The sequence below is a fragment of the Pleurodeles waltl genome, chromosome 4_2, assembly GCF_031143425.1.
Source record: "Pleurodeles waltl isolate 20211129_DDA chromosome 4_2, aPleWal1.hap1.20221129, whole genome shotgun sequence".
Classification (NCBI taxonomy): Eukaryota; Metazoa; Chordata; class Amphibia; order Caudata; family Salamandridae; genus Pleurodeles; species Pleurodeles waltl.
In genome coordinates, this window is record NC_090443.1 from 551,404,466 (window position 1) to 551,424,662 (window position 20,197).

The 20,197-nt window shown below is 46.9% G+C and overlaps 1 protein-coding gene across 1 annotated transcript in view; it reads right to left on the bottom strand.

Annotated features, from left to right (window-relative positions):
- Positions 1-20,197, bottom strand: part of CEP350 (centrosomal protein 350) — an 821,600-nt gene that overhangs the window by 274,533 nt on the left and 526,870 nt on the right. The window contains exon 27 of the mRNA XM_069232082.1: positions 7,409-7,566. Coding sequence (XP_069088183.1) covers positions 7,409-7,566 — 158 coding nt within the window. The remainder of the gene's footprint in view (positions 1-7,408; positions 7,567-20,197) is intronic.

The window sequence follows — 20,197 nt, forward strand, 5'->3', positions numbered from 1 at the left end:
CATCTGGTTTATGTGTTAATTGGGCGAAATCATGTATTTTCCCGCTCACTCGTATACCTACGGAACAGCAATCGGTATTACCACTACATCAACTGACATGGGCATATCAGACTTTTAAATATCTGGGGATTCAGGTTTACCACTCTATGACAGACCTACGCGAGGGCAATCTAGATAGGCTGCTACGCTCAACTCGGGGATCCATGGCATTTTGGAGTTCCCTCCCACTATCACCCATGGGCCGCACGGCCATAGCAAAAATGTTAATATTACCCAGATTTTTATACTATTTTACAGTGCTCCCATTATCCCTGCCACGTTCATTCTTTCATAAACTACACTCTCTGATTTGTTGTGGGGCAGGGACAGACGGAGAGTAGCCCTAGCCATTACACAATATCCACAGGAGGAAGGCGGGCTCGGCATGCCGAACTTTGAATTATACTACGCAGCAGCCCAACTCCAATGGGTAGCCACGTGGCTTAGCGACCCACCCACCCCAGAGTGTACAGCGATAATGTCTTGTGTGGCACCACAAACGATACTGTCATCTCTTATGTCCAAACCTCCTTACCCATCTAACAGAAATCCCCTAGTAGTAACGGCTAGATACTGCTGGCGGAGATATGTCCAGGGCAAAACCCTAACTCCCCCTTATTCACCTGCAATACCTTTGGCTCAGGTACCAGGTGTACGGGCTCTTTCCCATCACCATGATATACGGATAACCAAGACACTGAACATGGGAGACTTGTACTCGAACTCTAAAGCAAGCACTTTCGCAGAGCTCGTGACTGCTGGTATCATGCAACCTGGGGCCTTCTTAACATTTAATGCCATTAACAAACTTCTACAAAACTTTTGGGGGAGCAACCCAAACGAGCCTGATGAATCCCCCCTACTCACCTCATTACTCACTATAGGAAACATTAAGGGCTGCATTACTAAATTATATAAAATACTCCTAACAGATACCTGCACTGCTTTGACCCAAGTTAAGAGCCGTTGGGATGAGGTCCTCCCCACACCAGTTGATCAGAAATCCTGGAAAGCTGCCCTCACCACGATTAAATCTGTATCCCGTAATGTTAGACTAAGATATACTCAATTCAATTATATCCATCAAGCATATCTATCTCCGTCCCGCATCAACAAAATATACCCAAACTCTAAGCCAGAATGCCCTAGATGTGCTACCCCTGCTGCTAATTTCTACCATATGGTTTGGGAATGCCACACAATACATACTGGCTGGTGCCGCATCACCGAGACGGTTGCAGACATAATAGAAAACACACTTGTTCCCACACCAGAATCCTGCTTATTGGGCATACGTCGCCGGGACAAGAATGAAAAACACACTCACAAGTTTATAGATCTTGCGTTTATAATATACAAGCGTTTGATCGCTACACACTGGAAGGCCCCTAACGCCCCCTCCTTCCGCGCCTGGCTTTCAGCCTTACACAGCTCCACACTAGCGGAGGCACACACTTTAAGACAGCTGCAACTCAGAGGCCAGATACAGGAGGAAGCCACACAGTGGGACCACTTTGTAATACAAATAGAGGCTAGAGATGATGATTACCCCCCTTGAAACACGCGACACGTACAGAACGACCTGCGCGTAAACACTTAGCAACCATGATAAGTAATAAATCATACCCGAAGTAGCGTCCCAGCCAGCCTCGCCATATCAACCCGGAAATATATAGTTGGATAACAAGCGCAACTTCATCCAGACACGAATATACAAACTGACAAAAGATCCCGAAGCCCTGCTACCCCAGCCTTTGCCCCATTGCAAACTATATAGCACGCAAACAAGCACTAACATATTTCATGCCTATATAGTTGAATATTATCGTAATCACTTAGAATACTATTAGATATACTTAAGTAAAACCATAGATATGCCCATTGTTATTGTTTTAAAATATATCAAGTTAAGTTACATGCCAGTACATTAAAAATGTAACCGTACTGTATGGGAATTACAGGTACGTGCAGGGACACATGAAAAGGGAAAAAAATGTATTCTCTTACTAACTCAAGCTATATGTACTGCCGCTCGTGTGTTGTGTTTAATAAACAGATTTAAAAAAAAAAAAAAGAAAAATAGGCTGTTTTTTTCAGCTCACTTTCAATATTTGTTTTATTTCAGCTGTTATTTTCTGTAGGAAAACCTTGTAGGATCTACACAAATGACCCCTTGCTGAATTCAGAATTTTGTCTACTTTTCAGAAATGTTTAGCTTTCCGGGATCCAGCATTGGTTTCACACACACTCCTGTCACTAACTGGAAGGAGGCTGAAAGCACCAAAAATAGTAAAAATGGGGTATGTTCCAGTAAAATACCAAAATTGTGTTGAAAAAAGTGGTTTTCTAATCTGCCCGTTCCTGAAAGGTGGGAAGATGGTGATTTTAGCAGCAGAAACCCTTTGTTGGTGCCATTTTCAGGGAAAAAAACACAAGCCTTCTTCAGCAGCCCTTTTTTCCAATTTCTTTTTAAAAAAACGAAATTTTCATTTATTTTGGCTAATTTCTTGGTCTCCTCCAGGGGAAAACACAAACTCTGGGTACCATTAGAATCCCTAGGATGTTGGAAAAAAAGTTCACAAATTTGGCATGGATAGCTTATGTGGACAAAAAGTTATGAAGGCCTAAGCGCGAACTACCCCAGGGTTGGGGGGGGGGGGGGGGGGGAGTGGAGGAGGAGGAGGCAGCAGCTAAGAGGTTAAGGTCCCACTTTGGTATCACAAAAGAAAATGCACCACAACAGATCATTTGAATAAGGATGGTTGGTCAGGCAACTGCAAAAAGGTCGAAAGGACCAACAAACAACCTTTAACCATGCCACTACAAGTCCTTGGAGAGCTAAAGACATAGCAAACAGTAACACATCTGAGAGCTTAGCCTCCAACAGGGCTATGTTACAGGTGCCACGGCAAGCCACAGACTTGTTCCAGCATCCAGGGTAAAAAGGTTCGGTACAATGACATGGATTGACTGCATTTGACTGTTGTCGCTCAAGCTGCACGCATTTGGGTGCAAGATGCAGCCCTGCTGCTGCAACAGAAGATTCTACTGAAGTGGCAGCCCGATCGAAGGGAAGATGCTCATGCCCAAAATTTCCAAGTACCATTCTCACCTTGCCCAATCAGGAGCCACTAAAATGACTTGGGTCTAGTCACTCCTTATTTTCTTGAGAACCCTGGGAGGAGGGGTAGTAGTGGGAAGGCATACAGGAGTTCTATGCTCCACTCCAGGCAGAATACATCTCAGAGACAGCCTTGCTGAAACTCCAACAAACAAAAGTGCTACATTGCACGTTCTCTGCAGCAGCGAAGAGACAGAGCCTGGGTTCACACCTCTGGGTGCAACTGCCGCTTGTGATCCGCTAGTCATCGCCAACTAAGTTCATGCACCTTGACATTCCAAGATCTTGCCAGGTGGTGCATGAAATGCCTCGAAAATTCAGCAGAGTCCAAAGGTGCAGAGCCTCTTGGCACCAAGTCCAGAATCCCAGCCATAAACTGCTTTTAGCAATACTGTAGGAAAATACCCTCTTTTTGGCATGATTACCCCCACTTTTGCCTGCTGTCAGTATGCTTTGTCTGTTTTCACTGGGATCCTGCTAACCATGATCCTAGTGACTGTGCTCTTCCCCTCTAAATTTGGTTGCTTAGGACTTTGCACACCTCACAACTGGCATACTGGTGCCCTCATATAAGTCCCCAGTATACAGTACTTAGGTACCCAGGGCATTGGGGCACCAGGGGTTCCCCCTTGGGCTGCTGCACGCATTGTGGCACCCATGCGAGACCATGCAACATTTATCTGCAGGCCTGGAATTGCAGCCTGCATGAAAAGGTGCACGCACCCTTTCATAACAGGTCACTACACCAGGTCACTGTAAGTCATCCCTATGGTAGACCCTCCAAGCCGAGAGGGCAGGGTGCAGGCACCTGTGTGTGGGGGCACCCCTGCATGAGCAGAGGTGCCCCCATGAACTGCAGCTCCATTGCACTGGACTTCGTAAGTGCGGGAATGCCATTTTACCACAGGTAGTGTCCTACATAATGCTAACTCCGTACCTGAGCATGTTTGGTATCAAACATGTCAGAATCATACCCCAATACTGTCAGTATTGGATGTATGATTCCATGCACTCTGGAGGCTCCTCAGAGAACCCTCAGCATTGTTTCCACCAGTCAGACAGGTTTCTGCCCTCCTGCTGCTTTATCAGCTCAGGCAGAGGAAGGCAGAACAAAGGATTTCCTGTGGGAGAGAGAGGTATCACCCACTCCCTTGGAAATAGGTGTTACATGGATTGGGAGGGGTAGCCTCCCCAAGCCACTGTTGTGCTTTCAAGGGCACATTTGGTGCCCTCCTTGCATAAATTAGTTTGTACCTGTCGAGGGGCCCCCAGTCCCTACTCTTGCGTGAAACTGGACAAAAGAAAGGGGGATGACTACTCCCCCATCCATCACCACCCTAAGGGTGGTGTCCAGAGACCCTCCAGGTGACCACTTAATTCTGCCATCTTGAATCCAAGGTAGGCAGAGGCCCCTGGGAGCATCGGAGTAGCCAGGCCAGGTTAATGGCATCACAGCCCCCTCCTGATAGGTGGTCACCCTGCTAGGTGACCAATCCCCCTGCCTGGGCTATTTAGGGTCTTCCTCTTGGGTGGGTCCTCAGATTCAATGTGAAAGATTCCAGCAGGACTCCTCTGCATTGTTTACGTCATCTTCTGGCCTCTGGGACTGCAATCGACAATCTGCAACTTCAGTGACAACGCCATTCTGCAACATTGTTTATCGGCTCCTTCCAGCAACTGCAACATTTCCCCGGCTGTGCATCCTCTTAGGGTGGGGAGCCTTCAGTCTGCACAGTAAGAAGGCATCTCCCTTGGAGTGAAGGAGTCACTTCCCTGCATCTGCAGGCACCAACTGCAATGACGACCAGCTGCGTGGCTCTTCTCTCCTCTGGAACTGCATGGATCCTGCTTCACAGATGGTGGTCTGGAGTGGTCCCCTTGGCCCTCTCTGCCAGCTGTCCTACGTCAGAGACGGTAAGCCCTTGCCTCTGCCTGCAGAATAGTAACCCTATACACTGTGACCCTTCCAGCTACCAAGGCTGGTTTGATCCTCCTCCAAGGAATCTACATGGTCCATGAAACCCCAGCCCACAGCACTTCTTTTTTCTGCAAAGCACAGTCACCTACCTGTCTGCTGCTCCAGCAACGGGGGACTCCTCTTCGGGTGTGTTGAGTGGGCCTCACTGCGACTCCTGTGCCTGCTGCCAGCGGGCTCCCTGTGGGGGCTGCCTCCTCTTCTTGTGACTCTCCCAGCTGGTCGACCCGGACTCCCCTCTTTGGGTCAAGACTCCTGGATCTTGCTGGTTCTCTTAAGCCTTGCAAACCTTCTTGTCAGTCTCATGCAGCTGCCATGGCTTGGTGTTTTTCCAGCACCATTAACCGAGTGCATGTCGACCACCGACGTGGGACATCACTTGCATCACTTCTGGGACTTCTCTTCTGTGCTGCACTGCTGACCTTCTTTATCCACTGTCGACCTGGTCCTGCATCCACAGAAGGGTGGGTTGTGGCTCAAGCCACAACCGGACACTCAATCACGAGCTAGACTTGGTCCCCTTCCTTTGCATCCTCTTCTGTCAGGATCCACCTTTGGGTTCTTCCAGTCTTGGTTGGGTCGTGCATAATCCTTTTCTAAGGTCCTCCTGTTGGGTTTGGAGAAAAACGCCTACTAACCTCTGCTCTCCTGGTCTCTGGGGGTCGCTCTGGTTCTCACCTCTTGGGGTTCCTAGTTCCTCCAGCTCCCGTCCACTGATTCCACTTCCTTGGGTGGGGGACTGCCTTTCACATTCCACTTTTTTAGTATCTGGTTCAGCCCTACCCAGGGTCCTAACTGTTTATCTATACTTTTGCCAATGCTTATTGCTTTCTATGCTCTTTACTGGTTGCTAATGTGCATTTAATAGTGTGTTTTAATACCTCCAGTTGGGAGATTGCCTAGTCAGTATTCTAGTATTTGTGTTACTATAATAAAGTACCTTTATTTTTGTAACACTGAGTGGTTCTTTCATGTGTGATAGTGCTGTGTGACTATAGGGGTATGACATAAACTTCGCATGTCTCCTAGATAAGTCTTGGCTGCTCATCCACATCTACCTCTAGAGAGCCCTGGCTTCCCAGACACTGACTACACTTCACTAAAAGGGGATAACTGGACTTGGTATAGGGTGTCAACCACACACCAGGCCAGCTTCCTACACATATCACAAGGCGTTTGTATTGTCCGTGAAGACCTGAACCATCCTCCCCTTTGTGGATGCTAGGAAGGGTGAATGGCCCACAATTACAGCAGGTTAGCCAGAGTCGTCTGATCTCCACCTCTCCAAGATGGCATCCCCAGCCCAGCACTGTTGCATCTCTCACCGCCATCAGCTCTGGGTGGGGTAGGGAAAAGGGTCTGTCAAGGGTCCGGCTGCGGTTCAGCAGCCACCACTGTAGGCCGTTTGCAGTCTCCTCAGAAACCTGGATGGAGTTAGGCAGGTTACCCTGGTGCTGGGCCAACTGAGACTTCAGATGCCACTACAAAGCCTACATATGCCACCTTGCATATTCGATGAGTTGCAGTTGGCATTTTGATTTTTAATATGACCTAAGAAGTAATACATTGTTTAATGAAGGAAGGAAGAATGGTTGATAATACAATATTAGTATGCAGGAAGGAGGTGATTGACCTCATTCACATGGTATGAGACTGTGTCGTTCTCCAGCCGTTATGGAAAGCAGCAGGAGACTTGTTAGGAACTGTCTTAGGATGCCTAATCAACTAATTCCCCAAAGTAATCCTTCTTCACCTGGTAGACGATGAAAGACACACCCACGCTGAACCCTCATTAAACTGGATATGATGATACCGAAAAGGGACATTGCTCACCTCTGATGCCAGGTGAGAGCTCCACCGGTGAGCGTTTGAAGGGCGGAGATGGACCTGAACTTTCAGATGTATGGGGCCCTTCAAGGGGACAAACTATGTCTAAGCAATATGTGTACAAGCTGTAAGGTACCTGTGATGGTGTTGTAGTTACATAACAACTCAAGATCACTTAAAAAAAGAATACCACATTAAACGAGATGGCAATTTGTTGCTTCAACTGCTAAACATTCCAGGACTTATGGGCTCTGTTATGACAGCATGGACCAACTTTTACACCACATCGCTGTGTTCCTAGGCATTACACCACAACATTCAAACTCACGTTCCTAGGCACCATCTCATGAGAGAACAGCCCTGGAGATTGCAGCTCCATCACTGCAGACCAACGTTTCACTAGTGCAATTTCCCATTGACAATAGGTAAACAGAGTGGTTAGTTACTTTTCATCCATACGGCTTCGCATCTTCTTGAGCTTCTGCATGATGCTACTGGTTTCACTGCCAGAGATGGACACAGGGGAAGGACTGCGGCTCTGCTGGTCTGTCCTGACAGGACTAGAGGGACTGCTAAGTCTGAGGTCAGGCTCACTAGAAAGATCCTGCATCAAAATAAAAAAATAGCTGGTATATTATAGAGAAATGGAGATACTAAATAATGTAAAGCAAGAGAATGACACAGAACGTCAAAGATCACAGACAGATTTATGACTATGGATTTTCTGCATTACTTCATTTAAGTGCTCAACTAAATACAGATATGTCCCAGCTATTAAAAGAAAACGTTAAGCTATTTATATAAGAGTACTATTAGTTTATATTTAATTGCAACCCCATTCCCCCTTTTATGGTTAGTGTAAGAAAGGATATATAAAATGGTAAAATGGTTGTTCTCTCTACTTTTCATAAAACAAGTACCTACCCTCAAACAAGGACTACTTCAGGCTAATTGTTTTAAGCACTTGTTGCTTACAGTGGGAAGGTCCACTGGGGTTTTGTGAGAGAGGTACAGTAGACCCACATCTTATTAACACATGGCCAAATGAGAGTCCCACCTTGCTTAACCTACATTCTGCAGAGGCCTGCCCTTACCTTATGAAGTGCAATCTTTTCCAGATAGCTCAACTCCTTCTGCCTGATTCAGCTCACACCCAACAATATATTACTCCTTGTTATCCTTTACCACGTGGCACTTAACCCCTTGAGTAATGTGGGGAATCCTACTCTGCTTCACTAGAGGCTTTCCCCATTTATGTCCTCACCAGGAGCTGAGGCGGAAGCGCATCTGCATTAGGCAACTGCCTATTCAAGGCTTGAATTTGGATGTCATCGCGCCAGGGATGTCCTCATTGATTTGGATGACATGGACACTATAGGCTGGTGAGTCGCATGGACTGCATCAGAGGAATTTCTCACTGCTACTTACGGGCACCCCAATGCATAGGAGAGGAACCACTGGACAGGGAAGAGTCTCCCCTTTCCAACTTTGCCTCTCCTTAAAGAATTTCAGGTTCGCGGTTAGCAGAGAGAAGGCCCCTAAGAGCAGAAAAGTCCAAATCAAAATGTCAGCTGATACTTTCCCATACCATTGCAGTTGGGGAGGTGATCCGGAAGGCAGAGGAAAACGGCAGACGCAACCGGGGGACTATGGCATTCCCAGGCACATATAGTGCAAACAGTATTACCCCTGGAATGGGGATGATCTACACTTTTCAATGACATCCTCTTAAGAAATTTACCATTAGACACCAAGGATAAGCTTTTTGTTTAGGTGGGGCGCTGCCTCCCACACACCCCTCCCTCACTCCTGCTTGCCCAGAACAGGGGCCGACTCCCACCAGGAACACATAAATTGTGAGAATTTCCTCTTTTCAGATAAGGCTGAATGTGCAGGTGTAAGGAGTGCCAGATCACGGATTGGGCATCAGCCACACTGATCGCTTCTCCAACCCCAAAGGTGAGGGAAAATAGCACTTGACATTTTGAATTTGAGGGGAATTCTGCTTCTCCCCAAGCACATAAAATGTGTGCCAACTCCTCTGTTCTGGAAATTTTCCCCAATTAATTTTAATCCTACTTTGAAAGCGCATGGGAACTGTGCCCTAAATGATTTTTGCATATGTAAAGTATTGCTTTGTTGGTTAACCGATTACAGGTATTGAAACAATATTTCAATTGTCCTATTGACGCATGTTTTGCAAGTTGAATTTTTTTTTCCTTCATGTTGCCATGTAGATTTTATTTCCCCAGGCTGTGAAGCCTGTGTTCTTTGAGTGATTTACATTACATTTTTAAATACAGTGACCACGTCAAGTGTTTTTCAGCATCTAATTATATTTGTTCTGGGATTTAAAAAAAATATTTAGGTACTCCACACTTACTTGCACTTCGTTGCATTGATATCTTCTCATATCAATGCATAAACAGCTCTATGAGCTCTCCACTAAAACCAAGAATTGGAGGAGTAAAGTTCTAGATAGGAAACAGATGTGAACTCCGCCTGCTGCCTTGTTGTTAACAGAAATTAACTGAAGACAGCTCTGAGACCGGTTCTAATACGGAGACTGCACCTAGTATTAGGGATCAGAATTTGGATGTGATATTTCAGATGGTGTCATTCTATCAGATGATGCCTTCTCTTCAGATTCTGAAGAACATGGTCATGCAGAAAACTAAGGCAGTTGTGCTGTCTCTTCACGGGCAGAATATGTGCCACTGACAGACACTGGCAGTGTGGCATAATCCAGAGTGTCAGAGTGGCAACAGGTGCCACACAAAACACAACAAGAGTGTTCACTTACTCCCTAATATATTGCAGCTAATTCCTCCTTTCACTGAAGATGGCGGATATAATGTCAATTTTGCATTTTTTTCTGCCACTTAAAATCCCAACTTTTTGTGGATAACATGCTTCTTGAGGAATCGTACAACAGACTAATTTGTGTACCAAACAGTTTTTGTGGTGGCATAGATGCACTCTGGTGCTTTATTCAGACCAAACCTTTAGACTCCCAGTTAACCTGGGGGGTTAAAAACTTTTGAGGTGTTAAATTGTTCCTGGGAATACTGCCCAAACCATCAAAACAATCTTGCTGATCTTCTCTCCCGGTCTGGACAACACTTAACTTCCCACCTGTTAATGGTAGAGATAATTTTTAGATTCTGCAACAGATGCTGCATTTCACTGTTAACTCTGGAGCCAGCTACAGAACCATCCAGAACTTGACAGGCTGTTCAATATTATGCTTGTAATGAAACATCTCTCTGCCAAGTTTCCTGAGATTCATACTCCAGGAAGGAATACAGTGACCAAAGAGTCTATGAACCTTTACAAAAGGGGGTTGCCCTTCAGGCAGTATATATCAAGAAAGAGAGCTCGCTACTGACCCACGCATCATATGTTTTGTGGAGGTTAAGCTGATTACAGACAGAGTGCATAATAAGTCCTGCTGGTTGACAAGTTACTTACCGTCGGTAATGCCTTATCTCGTAGAGACAATAGCTATTTGCAGATTCTTTACCTTAGAATTTCCCCAGGCGTTAGTCTGGATCTGGAGATTTTGCTCAAGCACCACCACTGCATGCCATTAGGTGTCATAGATCAGCTCAGAATCCATCGTCGTCGTCCAGCTGGTTATGACATTTTGGGTCCTATATAGATGTCACCTTGGCACGCTGACATCAGTTTCTTTTCCCAACTTCCCACACCAGAAGCGCAGAGCCATGAAGAACACTGACCACTGATGCGTCAAAACTAAGGCCCTGAAAGGGAGTCCCTGTCCATAGAAATCAGTTTGCAGTGCAGGGAGGATGGGTGGGTCGGTCAGGAATTTGAAACTAGATATTGTCTCAACCAGACAAGGCATTACCAGAGGTAAGTAACTTGTCCATCTGATAGAGACATCTACTTGCAGATTCCTTACCTTAGACTAGGTACCCAAGCAATACCATCTCCCGAAGTGGGTCTGAGAACTAAGATCATAATAGAAAGTCCTGCAGGATGAACGGGCAAAGGGCCCTTCCCTACAGACCTGGTTATCCAGACAGTAGTGTTTGATAAACTTGAGCAGATATACCCATGTTGCAGCCTGACAGATGTCAAGGACTGGAACTCTGTGTACTAATGCAGTGGTCACATATTTAGCTCTGGTAGAATGAGCACACAAACCCTCAGGGGGTTGCTTCTTGGCCAGTGCGTAGCACATTTGAATATAGAGTAGGACCCACCAGGAGATGGTCTGCTTCTGCACTGCCCGAACTTTGTTTGCACCCACATAACCAACAGAGTTGATCCTCCACCCGGAACTCTTTCGTACGATTAAGGTAGAATACCAACGCTCTTTTTGGGTCCAGGCAATGGAGTCTCTCCTCTTCTTTAGAAGGATGTAAGGGTCCATAAAAAGTAAGCAAGACGCAGGATTGGCCTACATGAAAGGGCGTGACCAATTTTGGCAAAAAGGAAGCCCTAGTGCGAAGTACCACTTGGTCAGGATAGATGGAAAGGTAGGGCGGCTTAGAATACAACGCTTGCAGCTCACTTACCCTGCAGGCAGATGCAATGGCCACAAGGAAGGCTGTTTTTAATGTTATAGGTCTCAGAGGACAATTGGGAAGAGGCTTAAAAGGAGCGCACATTAGGAATATCAGAACCAAATTAAATCCCATTGGAGCATAATGAATGGGGATGGAAGAAACACATTGGTAAGACCCTTAAGGAACACACTAACAATAGGAGACTTAAACAAAAAAGTTGATCAGGCATCCTAAAAAATGCAGAGATAGCATAAGGATAAACATCAGGACCTCAGAGAGAGGGGGTAACAGACTTGTCTGTGCAACATGCCACACATTTCTTCCAATGACAGGTGTATACAGTTTTGGTGGAGCAATGCCTGGCTGCCAAGATAATATTAGAGACTTCGGGCGGAAGGTCAAAAGCTTTCAACTGCTGCTGCTCAAGCTCCACGCAAGAAGGAAGAAACTGGACAGGTTCAGGTAGCAAACCATCCCCTGCTGCTGTGATAGAAGATCCCCCCAAAGTTGCAGTTTGATTAGAGGATCGATGGCAATGCTCAATAGTTCGGGATACCAGTCTCTTTGTGCCCAGTCTGGAGCCAAAAGGATTACTTTGGCCCGGTCGTTCTTGATCTTCTTGAGAACTCTGGGCAGAAGTGGAATGGGAGGAAAGGCATACAGCAGGCCTGAGTTCCACTCAACACAAAAGGCATCGCTGAGTGAATGCCACCTTGGAAACTCCAACATGCAGAACTGCTGACATTGCGAGTTCTCTGCAGAGGTGACCATATCTAAACAAGGCTCTTCCCACTGCAGAAAGAGATCTTCCGACATCTCCTGATGGAGCAGCCATTTTTGATCGACTAAGCATTGTCGGCTGAGTTTGTCCACTCTGGTGTTCAGAGAGATCGCCAGATATTGAACCACCAGGGAAAAGCCCTGTTGTTCCAGGTGCAGAGCCTCTTGACAAAGGGTTCACACCCCACTCCACCCTGCTTGTTGCAGTACCACATGGCGTAGGTGTTGTCCGTGAATACCTGCACTACCTTTCCTTTGAGAGAGGAAAGAAATGTTTCAGTGCTAGTCCGATCACCCAGTGCTCCAAAAGGTTGATGTGAATTCTGGACTCTGCTGGAGACCAGAAACCCATACCAGAAGTGTCATAACTGTCAGATCTCGTTGGGAAAGAGAGAGAGATCTGCCTCTGTCACAATCTAGTTTCGTTACGTTAGCCACCACTGCAGATCTCGAGCACTTCCCTCCGAGATCTGGACCATATTGGAGTTTTCCCCCATGCTGCGCCCACTGGAACTTCCGATTCCCCTGCAGAGCCCGCATATACCACCTGGCATGTGTCACCAACAAGATGCAGGAGGTCCGGCAGCCTCAGAGTCACTCTCACTGAAATCCAGTACAGAGGCAGAAACATTGGTATCACAGCCTGAATATTCTGGACTCGTCAGGAAAAGCCGCAAACTGCACTGTTTTCAGAACAGCTCTGATGAAAGGGAGCGTCTGATAGGGAGTCAGGTGTGACTTCAGCACGTTTATAGTGAACCCCAGCGAATGCTGGAGGTCCGCAGTAGTCTGGAGGTGGGAGACGACAGCCTGGGGCAAGCCTACCTTCAACAACCAGTCAAGGACATAGGGGAATACTGAAACCCCTGATCTGCACATATTTAGCTGCAATCACCGCCATCACTTTGGTAAACACCCAAAGGGAGCGGATAAGGCCAAAGAGGAGGACAGTGAACAAAAAGTGCTTGTGGCCTACCATGAACCTCAAGTAATATCTATGACCAGGCGGGAAATAAGCGTCATGCAGGTCCAACGCTACAATCCAGTCTCCTGGTTTCAGAGCATATAGAACTTGGGCCAGAGTGAGCATTCTGAACTTCTTCTTGAGAAAGGGAATGAGGGACCAAAGGTCTAGGATACAGCAGAGGCCCTTGTCCTTTTTGGGCACCAGAAAGTAGAGGAAATTACAACCACAACCTACTTCTGGCACAGGGACAGTCTCAAAGGCTCCCTTGACCAAGAGAGCCGTAGCTTCTTCTCGGAGAAGTGCCAAGCGATCCTCCATCATCCGATAGTAGGATGGTTCCAAGGATAGAGGGGTAGTTTCTATCTGCAAAACCCACCTGTCTGACATGATGGACTGCCATAGGTGAAGTTGATGGCAGATCTTGCCTCCAACTGGTCCCTGGTAGAGAAGTGCCAGACAACAGGCTACATGAGGAAGGTGGATCCCTCGTCACCGGCCATGCAAAGACTGGGCAGCATGCACAGCATGGTGACTGGAGGGGAAAAGACATGGCTGACACCCCTCCCGTAGCAACAAAAGGGGTGAAAAGCAGGCTGAGGGGGATGGGTTGCAGCCGGGTGGCCCAAGAGTTTGGCTGAAGCACCAGAATCCTGAAGCCCTCAAGCACCGAATCTGCTTTCTCCCTGAAGAGATGAGTGCCATCAAACGGCATTCCAATAAGATAAGCTTGGACATTCCCCCGAAAAGCCGAACTTCCTCAGCCAGGTATGGTACCTCAAGGCCACTGTCTGTACACCAAAAGCAACTATACAGAGGGGATAAATTATGTGTATATTTTTTAGTAGTATATCACAGTGAAATGATCATTCTTTCACTGGAATAATTTACTTCTTTTCCGTCTTTTAACTGATCAAATCAAATCAAATCATAAACATTTATAAAGCGCGCTACTCACCCGTGCGGGTCTCAAGGCGCTAGGGAGAAGGGGTTACTGCTGCTCGAAGAGCCAGGTCTTGAGTCGTCTCCGGAATGCGGAGTGGTCCTGGGTGGTTCTGAGGTTGGTGGGGAGGGAGTTCCATGTCTTGGCCGCCAGGTAGGAGAAGGACCTCCCACCCGCCGTGGTGCGGCCGATGCGGGGGACGGCGGCGAGAGCTGTCGAGGATGAGGCGGGCGGAGGCGTTTTGAATTCGCTGCAGACGTTTCTGGAGTTTAGCGGTGGTTCCTGCGTATAAGGTGTTACCGTAGTCCAGTCGGCTCGTGACGAGGGCGTGGGTCACAGTCTTTCTGGTGTCGGCGGAGATCCAACGGAAGATCTTTCGGAGCATGCGGAGGGTGAGGAAGCAGGAGGATGATACGGCGTTGACTTGTTTGGTCATGGTGAGAAGTGGGTCCAGGATGAATCCGAGGTTGCGTGCGTGGTCTGAGGGGGTCGGTGCGGTGCCAAGGGCCGTGGGCCACCAGGAGTCGTCCCAGGCGGTCGGAGTGTTTCCAAGGATGAGGACTTCCGTTTTGTCTGAGTTCAGTTTCAGACGGCTGAGTTTCATCCAGTCTGCAACGTCTTTCATTCCATCTTGCAGGTTGGTCTTGGCGCTTTTAGGGTCCTTGGTGAGGGAAAGTATCAGCTGAGTGTCGTCGGCGTAGGAGGTGATGATGCTGTGTTTGCGTACGATGTCGGCAAGGGGGCTCATGTAGACATTGAAGAGAGTCGGGCTGAGCGAGGAGCCTTGTGGGACGCCGCAGATGATCTCGGTGGGGTCTGAGCGGAAAGGTGGGAGGTAGACTCTTTGTGAGCGGTTGGAGAGGAAGGAGGTGATCCAGTCCAGAGCCTGTCCTTGGATCCCAATGGAGCGGAGGCGGGTTATTAGGGTGCAGTGGCAGACGGTGTCGAAGGCAGCCAAGAGGTCGAGGAGGATGAGGGCGACTGTTTCTCCGTTGTCCATCAGGGTTCTGATGTCATCTGTGACTGAGATGAGGGCGGTTTCTGTGCTGTGATTGGCTCGGAATCCGGACTGAGAGGGTCGAGTAGGTTGTTGTCTTTAAGGAAGTTGGTAAGTTGCTTGTTGACGGTCTTCTCTATGACTTTGGCCAGGAAGGGGAGGAGCGAGATGGGGCGGAAGTTCTTCAGGTCGCTTGGGTCCGCCGTAGGTTTCTTCAGTAGGGCGTTGACTTCAGCGTGTTTCCAGCTCTCGGGGAAGGTAGCAGAAGAAAACAAGCTGTTGATGATGGTCTGGAGGTGCGGGGCGATGATGTTGTCGGCTTTGTTGAAGATGAAGTGTGGGCAGGGGTCTGAGGGGGCACCGGAGTGGATGGAGTTCATGGTTGCTTTGGTCTCTTCCGTGTTGATGTGAGTTCAGGCGTTGAGGGCGATGGCTGGGTTTGTAGGTTCAGTGGTGGTTGGCTGGGTCTGGTGTCCAAAGCTGTCGTGTAGGTCGGTGATCTTACGATGGAAGAAGGTGGCGAGGGAGTCGCAGAGGTCTTGTGATGGCGTTGGCGTTAGGGTTGGAGAGCTGAGAACTGATGTTCCTTATTATTTGTCTCTCTTTATCTTATTCTCTTATCATACAACATCAACGTACAAAACACATCTTATTTACAGACCAAATATACAAAAATCTATACATGTAACTATAAACATCTCTATCCACGATCCGTATGCCACTTGGCATATAAAATTCTGAGAAGTCATATACACTAACAGTTTCCAATCAACCGCTCTTAAATGTATCCGCTAGACCTTTGTCCAGGTGAGCAGTCTTTTCGATGAGGTAGTACTATTCGGTACCGGCTTTTCTAGGATATTACTTCCTGTTGGTTATATGCAGTACTTTCGCGTTTTCCTCTTCTCCTTTATTCCACAATTCACACAACACTCCTCAGGTGAAATAGTCGACACGTTTTGGCCCTTCAACTTATGGCCTCCTCAGGACATTGGAAATGGTGCCTATATCTACATGCAATATTACAAAATGTAACTCTACAATTTTAATTACCTTAGATCCATAACTGACATTGCCACCAGGGTCCTTCCAAATCCTGTTGTGTCCAGTCCACATCGTATGATGAACTTTGCTGCGTCTCTCCAATCAGCAACTGCTTGGGAAAGTACAACCTGGGCATCTTCGGGAACCTGTGGCAGCACTTGTGAAACCGTATCCCACAGCATATAAGAATAACATCCCAAAAGGCGTGTGGTGTTCACGGACCGCAGGGCCAGGCTGGCAGAAGAAAACATCTTACCAAGTGAGTCCACCCTCTTGGATTCCCTATACAAGGGTGTGGAAGGGAACGCACCTTGGGAGGTTGAGGCTTGGATAACCAAGCTCTCAGGGGTGGGGTGTTGCGTCAGGAAACCTGGGTCACTAGGTACAGGGCGATAGCGGTAGGCAATTGTCCTGCTCACAGGAGCCCCTGTGCTGGGTTTGGACCGGGTACCCAATAGGACATACGTAAGGACTTCATTAAAGGGGAACACGTATTCAGAGGAAAAAAAACCCAGGCAGAAGCACATCTGTTAGGAGGTTAGTCCTGACTGCCACAGAAGGCAGCACAAGGTCCAGGAACTTGCTGCTCTCTGCACCGCCACTGAACGTGAAGATCCCTCCTCCATAGCCAATTAGGGGGAGGGAGCATGCCAGCACCTGAAGAGGTATTCAGTCAACTGGCTTCACCCAGTTCCATATGCCAGTCCATGGGGTCTTGGAGTTGGTATTCTAAAGGATACAGCGACCCTTTCTATTCCTCAGCATAACTTAGCCCATATTAATGAGGCTCAGGATTCAACACAGGGGGCAAGGCACGGCTCCTGCCGGATTCTGCATCATATAATGTCCATCCGGCTCATTGTCGGATTAGGCAATAAGGATGGGGCGGCACTACCCAGGGACACAGACAACAGCGGAAGCATCAACGTAGGAACCAGCACTGGGGAAGGTCAAGGTGGTACGAGTGGCACCAGTTCCAATCCAGGAACGAATCCATGGATGCCCTCAGAGGAGAGGGAGCTGGCATGGAACCTGAAGGGACCTTTTCCGACTACGCAGGGCCCAAAGGCAAACCAGAAGAGTCGGACTGCCTAAAAATGATGTGCATGACCTAATAAAACTCCTTACATTGGGCAGGGGATGCTCCAGCTCCCGGAAACTTGGGGAGACACTGAGCCAGCCCAGATGCAGGCTCCGCAGATGGAGGTCTAGATCGAAAATGCTCCTGCTCCCTCATCTCGTCGGCCTGTAGACGAGGTGAGAGTTGAAGAATGTTTTTCTTTCTTCGACTTATTCTTATGCCTCAACTTACCTGAATGTTCTGAGGACTTGGTGTGGGACGAAGAAGGGGGGGAGGGGGCGGGGTGCTACGGGACCGATCCAGAGGCTTTCCTTCAACCAAGATCTGTAATTACGTGGAGCCCAGCAACGGGCTGATAACAGCATTAGGAAGCGCTCTCTCAGAGTCTTCAGATTCACAGCTGGGCACTCGGAGCACAACTTCGGGTCGTGGTCCAGACACCAAAGGCACACGAGGTGCGAGTCCGTCACTCATGTCGCCCAATGGAAGGATCCGCAAGGCTTGAACTTCTTATTACACAAAGACATCCCTCAAAGCATCAGGAGTAGAAATACTCAAAAAAGCTTCAACAAAAGTGAAAAAAAATAAAAGTCCAACAGTGACTGAGAGATAGCTTTTTCTTCAAATCAGCGCTGCATGGCGCAGAAAGAAAAGAACTGATGTCAGCAGATGGGATGGCATCTATATATCACAGCGACTTTATATCTGGTGAGAACGACGTTGATGACAGACACGGACGGAGCCGACTGACTCCACCTAATGGCACGCAGCGGTACTACTCGAGAAAATTCTCCGGTTCCAAACTGACATCTGGGGAAATTCTTATGTAAGGAACCTTCAACTAGATGTCTTTATCAGATCTTTCACAATAAGAACTAGTGAAAAGACTGTGTGGGATCTTGCTAAATTGTGCTGTCATAAAGAGTACAGACTTTGTGTGGGCAATTTCTATACAGGAATACCACTGTTCAGAGAGCTGCACAACGTTGGCACTACACAATTTGTGGCAATTTGAACTCACCACCAAGGATTCCATTAGGAGCTTGTTGGTAAGAAGTTCAACAAGCATTTACAATGCAACGGGTTTTGCATTACGTCGAGTTAGAGCTATTACCATTGTAAACTCCTAACCGGATTTTTCTTGCCACATTAAATGAAAGAAAAAAATAAAATGAGCGTGATCGCGTCGCGCTGCAAAATAAAGAGAAAAGTAGTCCGGAAAACACGGAGCCTTGTATGATTCCAGTAGTTTACCCGTGCTCTCAAGGAGGGCTAAACATTGGAAAACGTATGACGTATGCATGCCTTTCACGAATGAAAACAAGTGGATTTCAAAAGGCAAGCCCATGAACCAATGAAAGTGACTGATGTACCATGGGCGTGGTTAAAATCCCCCTGGAGAGAGATTAGAAGAGGGACGGAGTGCATTGCGCTCGCCCCTAAAAGGATGCGCACCAACCTGGCACTGAAACAAACTGTTATCTGTGAAATTTTCAGCTAGACGGGAAGTACACGTGCTCACTACAATTCATGATGGGAGTTTCTCTGGTCACAGTTTGGGTCATTTTACAACCGTCCATAATCCCAACTGTATATTTGATTATAAGTACATAGGTGCAGTTGATAAAATTGACTAGCCACTATGATGCAAATCTAAAGTCTCACACATGGTGCAAGAAGTTGGTAATGTATTTGGCATCATGTAATGCCTATGTTGTCATCGTCAGATTATCATGGGAAGACAGATGTCATTCTTTCAGCCTGATCTGGCTGTTAACCCAAGTTTTGATGCTGTAGAAACAGTAGCTTCTACTTCATCAATTGTGGAGGATGTTGCAAGGTCACAGTATCAGCACTTTGCTAACCACATCCCTGCAACACAGAAGAATAGTCCACCATATCATAAACAAAAAGTCTGAACTTGGCAAGGAATGAGGCAATAGACATTACTTCCCCAGTGCCCATTTAAGTCAGGATGGAGCCTTCCAACTTTCCTTCACTCTATAAGGCACAAAGGTGAAGTTTTATAAAACTGACCGACTGAAGTGTATGCAACTTTAAATCGCTGTGCATGGATACATACCTTCCACTGCCCGTTACTTAACTATGCAGCCATTCAAATTGTTTCCTTTAAGTTAGGAAATGTTTCTAATGGTTCTCAGCCAAAGAATTACCAGAATCAGAGCCACTGGAATTATGCGATTTTGCAGTGTTTTTCACATAATTATGGATTTACAAGGTTTGCCACATAAACCATCATCTACTGCATAATCAGCCAACTTTAAGAGAAAAAAATTCTAGATCAAATGCATCAAAACATGCTTAAAACATGGTGACATATTGCTGCACAGTGGAAGGCCCCTTGGAAAGGATGAAAAGTCACCTTTCAGTTGCTTTTTGCTGGATTTGGATGTTAAACTGCTACTAATAAGGTGAAATATCAATCTTAAAGTGCTAACTTGCAAAAATTGCTAAATAATGAAGTAATACTATCACAAAATGTGCAGCATAATTTACTTTTTCTTGCTGATTAATTTAGTGAATCCTGATGCATAATTTGGCCCTCCCCACCACATAATTCCAGTAGCCCTGACCATGATACATACCAGTGTTATTGCTTAAATTAGATTTCAGTCACTTAGTTTTCACTGATTCAATGAAACAAGTACATATGGTTCATACTTGTGGCTACCTTCACCCTCTGTCAAAACGTGACAGATGTTTCATCCAGCGTATTACAACTGCATTGCAGTCAAAGGCACTGCACATGAGGCAGTCAGGACTGTTGCCACAGTTTGACAGAGTACCCTGCCCATCAAACTCTAAATAAGTTCCTTAGTCTTTCTAGGAATTTTAGGGAATTTATAAGAAAGGGTCACAGGATATCCTCT